Raw genomic sequence first — 11,685 nt, 5'->3', positions numbered from 1 at the left:
AGTTTTGTCCTGTGCTGTAATGTTTGCGAAGAAATTTTACTCACAAATTTATGAACCAGGGTTGTAATGTTTTAAAAATGTTCCTGCCAAACTAGCTCATGCTCCCCTCAGCCTCATGCAAGGTAGTTATCTGCTGCAGCAGACAACAGCCTGCCACACCAGCATATCCAGCTGGGCAAAAGAGGCCTCTTCTCAAACAGGCTACTCAGGCAGTGTGGTCAGAACATTCTCCAGCCCCAGCCACCAGCAGAGAGCTCCTTCTGTCACCAGAGAGGGAGCAGTATCACAACCATATGGACATTTCCCTTTCTCTGAGACAGTATGCTGGCCTCTGACTCTCTTTTGCCCAAGAGTCCCCATCTTAAAGTCTTGAAAGTCCTGAAGAGGAATTGCCAAGTGACCCAGATCTGCACCACAGCTTGGAGAGACATGGCATGTGTATGACATTGTACATCTCAGCAGTGTGGTGCCTGGCTGGAGCTGCCCAGTCTCTCCACCACTCTAGCCCAGTCAGGTCACCTGCTAGGACACACAGCTGCGAAGTGGCAGCCTGCATTGTGGTCCAGGCACACGTGGGAAAGCCCCTCCAAGAATACTTGGAGAATCCTTGCTGCTGCACTTTGCAGGGGCCCTGCTAGTTCAGGTGATCCTTACCATGCCTTTGGCAGTGTTTGTGCATGCCTCAGCTGCAGCAGTGTCTTCTGTCCCTGCTTTTGTCCCTTTTCAGGGTGTTTCAAGACAGGCTTGGAGGCAGTGTTTGCTGTTACATACCTTGTGTGGCTTCTAGAGAAGACTGGTTTTGGCAATGTGCTGCCACACATGATGTTTCTCACTGTCACCAGCAAAGGGTAGATGTCACCTGATGATTCCTGCATCCGGACTTCCTTTCCCCTGCTAGGGAGAGCCCTTCCTCTCTGGTTTGCTGACATCTGCCCTGTTCTCACGAATCCAGGATGGGCATCACTGTGTCCAGCAGCTCCACCTCACACTAGCAAGCTGGTTTAGAGGCACTAGAGGCTTTGGAATGTAGGTGGGTGTGCAGAATGATCTAGCAGACATTTCCTCACAAGGTCCTGAAGCTTCCAATTTCCAAACTTTCTTTTATTGCTAGATGGGTTGGTATGTGGGGTTTTTTGGACAGAGACAAACTTGTCTGGATGTTGTTCCTTGTAAGTTGCAACAACACAAGGTTTTGAGGTTTCCCATTGATGACTGCTTTTACATGCCATGAAATACCTAATACTGTGTAGTGGTTTAAGCCTTAACTGGGAGTTAAGAGCTCAGATGGGGGCAAGGCTGAGAATCTCCCTCCCAACAGAGAAGGGAAAAAAAAAAAAGGAAAGGAGCAAATCCACCAAACAATAATTTGGAGTTGGCTTGGAAGTAGAGAGGTAAAGAGTTTTCTTTAAACAAACAAACAAACAAACAAACAATATATATATATATATATAACAGGTAAGGTTCACAAGGGCAAGGAACAAGGATGGATGGGAGGGGGACAAAGAAGAAGAATGCAAAACCAGTCTCTCTCTGAAGAGGCACGGAGGCAGCAGGGAGAAGGATCAGGCCTGACCATGTGGCAGAGGAGCAGGAAGGCAGCCACAGTAGCTCTCATCCAGGAGAGGCAAGAGCCAAAAGAAGGCCTAATAGCTGCAATGCCCTGCTTTTTTATACCCTAGCTGGGCAGGGAGAGGGGAGTGGAACAGACTCAGTTTCCCAGGGGGAAAACACCCTGCAGGGAGGGCAAAGCACCCACAAGCCCTCCACCCTGTTTTGTTTTTCAGGATGGGCATTAACCCACCACATACTGAAAACTAATTTGAGGGTGAATGAGACTTTGCTTCACCACAGAGAATGACTGGAATTTTATTTTTATTTTCATGATGTTAGCACAATAAACTCACACAGCAGCACTGATCTGTACTTATTTAACAAAATACACTTAGAGCAATTTACAAATTTGTTTGTTTTTTTTTGTTTTTCCATTTGAAAACATTGCATAACATTTTATTAAACACAATACTTTTTATATAGAGAATTTTCATTTAAAAACATAGTTTTCTCTGTTGAGTATTTTCTTCTCTCAGTAAAGCACAGCCTAACGAAGAAATTCGTGCTTGTTAGCAAGTAAGAAAATCAGAACACTAAGAAGATGTCACCTGTCAATTTATTTAATTTTAAATTAAGGTATCAGTGGAATGTAAACAAAGAGTAATTTTACAAAAGGCTCCTTATCAAATATACATGCAGAGGTCTGAGTTCCAATGTATATATTATTACATTTCTGCTCTCTAACGTAATATAATTTGATAAGCCATTATTAAAAACAGTAGCCTTTGGCACTTTTGAGTAAAAAAGAATATATCAATATTTATGTAAAGAACACAATTTCAATGATTACACAAGAGCTTTAAAATCTTCTGTTAAGAAATAGGAAACCTTAGGAAAAATACCACACTGCACTTGAAATAGTGCAGCACGTTTTAGAGTAATAAAAGCAACACATATGCCAATATATATCTGACTAAAACCAAGGGATAAAGAACAAACACTCCCAGCGGGAATCCTGCTGTTTCCAAAACAGCTGACTTACCAGAGGGAACATTTTCTAATCTTTTCTTTATTGCCATTATTCTCCATTTCAGTTCTGCATTATTTCCAGGTTCATCTACTTACATTCTTTTTCCCTGCACTTACAAACCAACAAACGATTGCATCTTCTTCTTTCCCTGCATTGATACATTGATAGGCCAACAACAACGATTGTGTCTTACCCATTCCTTTAAAGCTAATCCTACCTGCTTAGACTAAACTAAATCCAAAGGGTTTTGTTTATGACAATCCCAGGGTAATTCTTAGGAATCTTGTACAAAATTGTATATTAAATGCCAAGGACTAAAGATTCATCCTTTGAAAAAGAAAAAAAAAAAAAATAAACCCAAACCAACCCAAAGCCTGACTTGCAGAGTCTGAGAATAGAGCTCTAAAAAATAATTGGGTTTTTATGTCCCCTGGCATCTAAAATTATTTTTCCCAGCTAATGTGCCTCGAGATGTGTCTTCAGCATACCCTGCCTTTAACATATACAGTATGCTGCAACCCTAATGGTTAGCTTCTTAACAGCTAACCTGCAGAATCCTTCCTCCTGGTCACCAACTGTATGATGGGGTAGTCTCCTATTATCAGCAAGGAAAGTGTGGTTATTACCATAGGAACCAGCACTCTGCCACAGCAGTGGGTGATGGGCAGGAGGGGGGAAGCATTGCTTGACAGGGTTGACGGACAGCACTCAGCTAAGTCTGTACCACTGGTATTAACTGGGAAGGTATATAAAGCTTTCACTCTGAATCCTCTCTTCTATACAGATTAGCAAACACCATCCTCATACTTCTGAAATTACTTGGCATCGGGGTTGGGATTTTGTTTTGGTTTTGAGGTTTATTTGTGTAGGTTGGTTTTTGGTTTTTTTTTGGTCTTGTCTGTGTGTGTGTTGTGCTATCTGTCTTCTTGGGATGGGATGATCCTTCTACCTCCTGCTTGGTTGGGGTAGAGTGAGCTTTTCCTCAGAGTTCTGTGGGGGAGGGTCTGTAGGCAGGTTCTGACTATGTAGTATGTATCTGGTTCTCTGATACACTACATCAGAAGACTTAGAGCAACCCATGCCTCTCAAAAATTCAGAGAACAGACCTCATCTGCCACTGCTTATTCAGTGTGGGGACTGCTAAGCCATTCCCTTCCCCTCCTAGCAGGGGAGCTGGGTGATGTCTCATAGTAGTTTTCTTTCAGGTGGAAATAGTGTAGGAGGGAATGAGAAGGTGCAGCGGCTGAGCACTGCCCTTGACATTCTTCATGGTTTAAATTAAGTCAGAACCAAGTGTAATAAGGCATTTCTTCCAGCATGCCCAGGGCATGCTATGCTTATTCCTTTCAGAGCTTATCCTTTCATCAGTTTTTGACAATGGAGGTTTTTAGCAGGCCAGTCATTTTGTTATATGCAAAGCTCAATTTGCTAAAATAATTTGTGTTCTCTCAGGTGCAGAGACCTTCCCTGTTCTTATGTGGCAGTGGTGGGAAAAAATACAATGGTTAAGAAGTATCTGTCTCAAGGGAGGTGAACAGTAGTGGCACAATGCAACACTCATCCAGTGATTCTGCAATACCAAGGCATTCCATTCTTGAAGTGAAGCACAAAGTCCCTAAATGATGGTGATTGGAGTGAAACATGTGATCATTTTTGTGAGGTGAATGACTGCTGCTAAGTGTGAGCCACGAGGATGATCAGAGGGCTGGAGCTCCTCTCATGTGAGGACCACTTGAGAGAGTTGGGGCTATTCAGCCTGGAGAAGAGAAAGTTCCAAGGAGACCTTACTGTGGCCTCCCAGTATCTGAAGAGTGTCTACAGGAAATCTGGGGAGAAACTTTTAGGGTGTCAGGGAGTGACAGGACTGGGGGGAATGGAAAAAAACCAATAGAAATGGGTAGATTGAGATTGGATGTTAGGGAGAAGTTCTTCACCATGAGGGTGGTGAGACACTGGAACAGGTTGCCCAGGGAGGTGGTGGAAGCCTCATCCCTGGTGGTTTTTCAGGCCAGGCTGGATATGGCTCTAAACAACCTGCACTAGCATGAGGTGTCCCCGCCCAAGGCAGGAGGGCTGGAACTAGATAATCCTTGAGGTCCCTTCCAACCCTGACAATTCCGTGATTCCATATTAATCACTTTTTGGCACCTGGTCAAGGATGTGGCTGTTTTTTCTTACTCTCATGGCACATCTTGCAGTTACTGGTTAAAAACCTGCATCGTATGGTTAAAAACTTATAGGGCAAAAAATGGAAGGGTTGCTGAAGGGCAGAATAAGAGGTTTAAAAATGTAAAAGCTGAATTACTCAGAGTATTTTAAAAGACCCCTTTAAAAACTTAGTTTAAAACAATTCGACAAGTTAGCCCACTAAGAAGCAGCCTCTTCATTAGTAGCACCTGATCTGAAACAAAAAGTTGAGCAGCAGCAGCAGCAAAACTATTCAAAATATAGAGTTACTCCATTCTAATGGAATGTCACCCACACATTTTTGTTTTTGTTGCAGTAGACATCTTAAAGAACTACACAAAACCTTTGCAATCTTTGAATGTGACAGATCCACTATAACAAAGCTGTAAATATTTCCTATGCTAAACAAATGCAGCCAGCATCATCAGAGTAATTATTAGCGATATTACTTTTAAAGGAACTGCACATCAATATGTCACCAGGTGTGTCTGCAGAGTCTAGCAAGTACATAAGTTTTAAAAACATGTAAAGTTGTCATCAGCACCATCCTGTAGGAAAGACTTGGTGCAAATTCTGCAAAGGTGAACGTTTACCGCGGACACAGCCTTTGCCGTGAAAAACTCCGTCAGTTTTGGACACCGGTAGAAAGAAAATAAAAAGTTGGCACATTCAGGAAATAGAGTGTCTGTGTTCCAGACCACCACTTTGATTGACATCATCACCCTCAGATAAACGTTGCTTTGGGGTTGGTTTTTGCCTTTTGAGTCTGAAGAAACAGGTTGCATGAACACGTTTCACGTTTAGTTAGGTTCTGGCATTGTGCTTTCCCCCCACCGCACGCTTTCCACAGGCTCACGCACACTGCGCGCCAGCAGCCATCGACGTCGTTTGGGGCTGCCGGTCAGTAGTTTGGCACATCAAAGGTCAATAGCAGCTCAAAGCAAGGAGAGCAGAACCTGTGTCCCGACGTGTTACTTGTGGTGGTACGGACCAGCCGATACGTCTCCTCTCAGTCCTTGTACGCTCGTGTTGGGGATGTACCTTTATAGAAGATGTTTCTGGTGTTCTCTGGACTGCTCCCTCTCTCAGGGATTAAAATGATATTACCTTTTCTTCGAAGAGTTGAGTCCCGGCTAGAAGAAATGGACAGGGTCTCTGAGCCAATCTCGCTTCCTTCCACTGGTGTTACTCTGATCGTAGTGATTCCATGATGGTGATGCTCACTGTTATCTATGTTGCTTCTTTTCCTGTCACCTGACCCATAACTGTCTTTTAAGGAGTCACAGCTCTCAGAGTCTCTGTTAAGATCATTTAGCTCGTATGTCTGACGAAGGGTGACTTTTTCAGGACCTTTCCATTTCCATGACCCACTTCCTTCACCTTCTGATGGCATCTGAATTACAGGTCTGTTGTTTTCTGGATGGGCCTCAACTCTGACAATGCTACTTGGCTCATGGTCTGTCAAGGTTTTATACCTGATGGCTCCTGTACAGGTAACTGTGCTTCCCTCTGAACCCTTTGGACTGCCCTGCAGCACTCCTTGCTGCTTAGACATGGCTATCACTTGCATGATTCTTGGCTGACTGTTACTTCTACAAGCAACGCTCTTCTCAGCAGCTTTCAGCCATTTCGCTCTAGCTGAACTACTTTTCGGTGACGTGTTCACATTCTCCTGAGTCTCTTCAGGAATGTGTACTAGTTGGGATGAGCCAGGACGTGACTGAATAGAGACCCTTGGCCCACCAGAAAGACCTGAGTTGTTACAGCCCGGTACACTGCCAGGCTGAATTTTCAGGTATTGGCTAGTTGGGCCGTGATGGTCGCCGTTTACGCCCACTCTGGAAGGTTCTGAGCTTGATCTCATTTCGATGGACCTCGGTGGTGACTGGCCAGATTCAGTTTCTATCACTTGCAGTGACAGCTTTCGACTTTCATTCTTGTTCTTCCACTGGGAAAGCAGCTGTTTGGAACGGGCAGAATCCATCGAGGCGTGTATGGTAGCATTGCGTCTGGCTGGATCTTCCAAGGACGGTGTGTTGACTCTTGGCAAAGTGTTGCTGAAGGTGACCATGTTCTCCTTTCCCATGGGGCTTCGTGGTGTTATTATTTCTACATCAGCATTTGCTCTCTTGAGATTGGTCAGAGACCCTGTATCTCTGTGGTTTCTATTCAGGATGCTTCCTGTACGGTGAGAGATGATGCCATCACTGCTGCCACCATTTTTACCAGGCAGGATTCTGTTGGCATCTTGACTGAGGTCTGTCAAAGACCTTAGGGGTTCTCTGTGAAAATTTTGGTGAAACACGTTCTCATCACTTGGTAAGAAGTTCCCCACAGCATACAGGCCCTGATATTTGAACAGAAAAGACAGTTAAAGTTATTTTAATTACACTCTTCTGTCTTCAAATAACTATTGAGTGAGAGAACTAGTCCAGCTTAACTGACAGGGTATGCTCACTTCCTTTTCCTCACCAGTACCTTCCTATTTCAAATTCTGTCCTCAGTCTGGTACATCTAGATAGGGATGAAGTAGTCTCAGCAGGGTAACCAGGGCACATAGTTCATGACAATAATTAGCTGAGGACAATATTAAACCTCCTTTGGTTTTCTTCATTTTATAAAGCAACAGATACAGCTGAAGAAAGAGTGTTTCAATACCAAAATAACAAGAGAAGTGTTTGCAGGCATGTAGGCAAAGCTACTTTACAGCTGCACTGCTGTCTGCTCTGATTTACTGAATCTTGTTACAGCTCAAGTTGTTCTCTGCTCTATGGTTCTGCCCTTTCTGCTGCACAGTAAGTGTGTAATACAATATCTACACGATAGGACAATTTGTCAACTTTAAATCAATTGCTTTCCAAGCTGCACAGAACTGCAACAAAATTTAATTACACAACATTTTCTTACTCAGTGGACTCAGTGTAGAATGCTGTCATGTTCCACAAAAGGGCCAAATGCCTGATTGAATCACTTAGGTTACTCATTCTTCGTACTCCTTTCAGAGTTATCTGTAGTTTCATGTTATTCCCCCTCCCATTCTTACTGATTTGTAGTTTGCAGGGCAGATTTACTGACTACTGTGTACCCAGGACAATGTACTCTCTGATGTATGTTGTAATGCAACAGTATATGGGGAAGACCTAAGAAAGAGCATACTTGTTTGTGGATTTCAGACATGGGAACAGCAGCTCCATTTATGACAGACTACAACAGATTAATAATTTGAAATTATTATTGTTGCTCACAGTGCAGTCATAGAAACAGGCTTTAGTAGCTCGTGGGGTTCTGTTATCTGTACTGGTTTCTCTTTCTTCTGTCATTTGCCAACCCCCTGTCCCCAATCACCTTTGTAGATCACCTTTGTATATACCTTAGATTATCTTATGACAGGAAAAAGGGGGATAAGATGTTAACTTCTTTTAGTATTATACTAGATTTCATCACTGAAAAGATTCTTAGGGGTCAAAACCTTCCCACTGGCTGTTAAGACTCTTCTATACACCTGCCCACACCAGAGCATTAAAAACGTTGTCACTAGAAGTTCCTGATTGCTTACAGGTGCCTGGGTTGATGCTGTGCTGAACAGCTTTCAGTCATGTTGGAGACATACTGAAAGCAGCAAGCAAAAGCAAATGTTTGATGAGTGTGGTGGTTTTGCCCTGGCTGGGGGCCAGATGCCCACCAAAGCTGTTCTATCACTCCACTTCTCAGATGGACAGGGGAGAGGGAAAATATAACAAAAAGCCTGTGAGTCAAGATAGAAGCAATTTAATAGGCAGACCAAAAGCAAAGGCTGAACGTGGAAGCAAAAGCAAACAAAAACCTATTCTCTGCTTCCATCAGCAGATGCTCCCTGGGAAGGTAGGCTTCAATACACATAGGCATTGCTCCAGAGGACAGATGCCACCAATGAATGCCCCCCTCCCCTTTTCCTTCTTTCCTTCAGCTTTTATATCTGAGCTGATGTCACATGGCACAGAATAACCCTTTGGTCAGTTTGGGTCAGCTGGCCTGGCCGTGTCCACTCCCAAGATCCTGCCCACTCCATAGCCTGCTGTTGTGGGGGGGAGGAATGCTGGAAGAGCACAGCCAAAACACTACTGTGTTAGCAACACCCTTCCAGTTACCACTACAAAACACAGCACTGCAAAGGATGCTATGGGGAGAACTAACTCCATCTCAGCCAAATCCAATACAGTGAGCTTCCTACTGACAGGTACAGGTCTGTCCTTTCACAGAATCATAGAATGGTTCAGGCCAGAAAGGACCTCCAAAGGTCATCCAGTCTGACTTCCCCACAGTCAGCATGGACATCCCCATCTAGATCAGGTTACCCAGGGCTTCACTGAGCCTCACCTTGAATATTTCCAGGGAAGGGGCCTTTACAGAACCCTTCCAAGGTGCTCCATATGCTTCAACCCAGTACAGAGAGAAAGCATAGGAATAACCTGGCTTAGAGGTGCTCTATTTCCCCTACATAATTTCCCCAAGAGATTCAAAGAATCACAGGGGTGTAATATTGCCTTTGGTTTATTGCAGCTCTAGCCATTTAATCATCTGAGTTGCTGCATACTAATTCAACCATTGTTTTGAGATCATAAACCCAATGCTGGCAATATATAAACTGAGGCTGGAAACAGACACCAACTAATCCAATACTTCTCCTTGGGTTACACTTGTAAATGTGGAGCAGAGAAGATGAGTGTCTTTAAGTATTTTATTAAGCACCTCATCTTAAAGCTGTTCCTCTATATGATGCCAGATGATTGTATACCACTTTGTACATGGTAATGGCACTTTAAATTGAAATATGGATTTGCATTTTCCTATTGATTTCTTAAAGAAATTACCCAATCACATCGGCATCTTCAACACTTTTTGACTATCTTTTTTCATTCTGGCACATGACCATGATGAAAGGCTTTCATACAAATGTACCAGTGCTCTTAATTACAGCCTTGCCAGTTTCCTTTGCTGAAACTTAACTACATGAGGATATAGTTACCAAATAGAGAGCAATTCCTCCTCCTATGAGAAAGCCACAGTAAACATCAACTGGATGATTCTTATACTGGGTGATACGAGTCAGACCACATATAATCCCACAGATGATAAAAGCAAAGACCAAGAGTGGTTTCAGAAGTTTCGAGGAGTCTGTCAATGTAGAATTGAAGTACATCTTGAAAAAAAAGAGAGAGAAACAGATAAGCAGTTGAAGGGGATATCGATTTCTTGCATTCCATGTTTCTTTCACACACAGATCACTGTTACACAGTCATGCTGAAAAGAATCACTTTGATTTTATTTTACAGCCCTGCTAAAATTTGCTCACTTGCTGTAGGAAGACCTGAAATCACAAGGAATGGATTTCTGAAAGCGCAGGCAGCGTTGCTTATTGGCACCAATTGGGATAAGGATTTTATGCCTAAATACTGTTCACAGTCAGAGACTAAATGTTCTGTAAATCTGTAGCACAGAAGCCAGATGTCGTGCCAGATGAAAGCAATAACCTGTTCTAACAAAAGCTACCACCAGATGCTTCAGAGAGACATTTCTCAACTGGGGGCCATATGCCAGGGAGGTCACAAAAAAGAAGTGGAGGTTGTTCATCAGTGTTGTTCCAGATTTTGGCTTTTCCCTGGGCAGACTAAATATTGGCCAGCCCCCAGTCCATGCACAACTCCCCTATCTGATTTGATTAACTAATTATTATTGTCGTTTTCCTCTGGTTTTTAGAGCATGGGTGAAAGAGTTACTTGTTTTTTTCTTTTTACTAAAACTTCAGCCAAGCAATCACTCCCACAAACATTCAAGCCTGTACATTGGTTAGATGTGGAAAGTGAGCTGTGATAGCTGCAGCGTGTCCTGCATTTCCCTGCTGGTTACTGATGCCTTTTATTCCCTTGCTTTGCAGTGGCACCTTGAAGGCCTCTGGAAGGCATTGTGCCAGTTCATCCATGCTGCAGTTCTATGGAGGTCAAATGAAACTACATCAGATAAATACCTGTTCTTTAATGCCTCAAGCTCAAAAGTGAGGACAGCAACAAAGAAAAGGCAGAAGACATAAAGGTTATTTTGAACGGTGAGTTAAAATATCAGCTGGTCAGACTGATAAGCACTGCATTTTACATGTGAATAATATAAGGCATCAAATATACTTTAACATTACACTTTCTGTTGCTTACTAACAAAGGAATTGAAGCAAATGAATATTTTCTGTATTCTTACTACAGCTGTGTGAATTTCATCAGTTAGTAGTTTTATTTGGCTTTCAAACCTGGGAGGGTAAAAGCTTACATCCATCTGGGACATCCATGCCATACACAACACTTCACAATATACAGCAAGTGGCTTTCTGACTTCCGTCTTGTGCTAATCAAAATGAGCAAAGTTGGCTACTCACCGAAATGTACACTGCTGCAAAGGCTGCCAGGGTGGCATGTTGAGAAGGGAATGATTTTCTGCCAAGGAAGAAGACTCAAATTATGCTTCTCAGTTCAAACACACTGTGCTAGTGTTCACTTGAAAAAAACCACTGGGGGGTACAGTCACTTTCAGCTTATACTTCCTAAGCAATACATGATCAATCAGCAACATTTAATTGCTGTATTTCTTTTCTATGTTCTGGAGAAAGGACTAATGTTAATGAAGTGCCTTTGTTTTGAAGTTAAGTATGCAGCATGATATTTTTTTGTGTCCTAAGAAAAGTGTGTCTACTATGACAGCAGTGGAAAAGCCTAAAGACTGCATGCTTGATTCAGAGAAACACCAATACATTTATTCTTTAATTAAACTAACAATCATTTTTCAGTAACTACCTAATTATACAACTTATTTAATGCATGAACCTTGATCATATGATCATTCTCACTGATTTCACTTGGACTCTTTTCAAAGTAAGGACTCTTTTCAAAGTA

At 42.7% G+C, this 11,685-nt stretch overlaps 2 protein-coding genes across 2 annotated transcripts in view; one reads left to right on the top strand and one right to left on the bottom strand.

The window, feature by feature from the left end:
- Window positions 1–1,854: 1,854 nt before the first annotated feature.
- The window catches only part of PLPPR4 (phospholipid phosphatase related 4), a 40,542-nt gene continuing 30,711 nt past the window's right edge, over window positions 1,855–11,685 (bottom strand). The window contains exons 5-7 of the mRNA XM_068169186.1: window positions 11,172–11,229; window positions 9,774–9,947; window positions 1,855–7,115 (exon numbers count right to left, since the gene is read on the bottom strand). Coding sequence (XP_068025287.1) covers window positions 5,778–7,115; window positions 9,774–9,947; window positions 11,172–11,229 — 1,570 coding nt within the window. The 3' untranslated portion in view covers window positions 1,855–5,777. The remainder of the gene's footprint in view (window positions 7,116–9,773; window positions 9,948–11,171; window positions 11,230–11,685) is intronic.
- Window positions 10,717–11,685, top strand: part of PLPPR5 (phospholipid phosphatase related 5) — a 198,691-nt gene continuing 197,722 nt past the window's right edge. The window contains exon 1 of the mRNA XM_068169189.1: window positions 10,717–10,850. The gene's annotated coding sequence lies outside the window, so the exon portion shown is untranslated. The remainder of the gene's footprint in view (window positions 10,851–11,685) is intronic.

This window comes from Melanerpes formicivorus, unplaced genomic scaffold (assembly GCF_026170545.1).
Source record: "Melanerpes formicivorus ecotype bairdi unplaced genomic scaffold, bMelFor1.0.p_v2 SCAF_169, whole genome shotgun sequence".
Taxonomy (NCBI): domain Eukaryota; kingdom Metazoa; phylum Chordata; class Aves; order Piciformes; family Picidae; genus Melanerpes; species Melanerpes formicivorus.
This window is presented reverse-complemented; position numbering and strand designations above follow the sequence as displayed.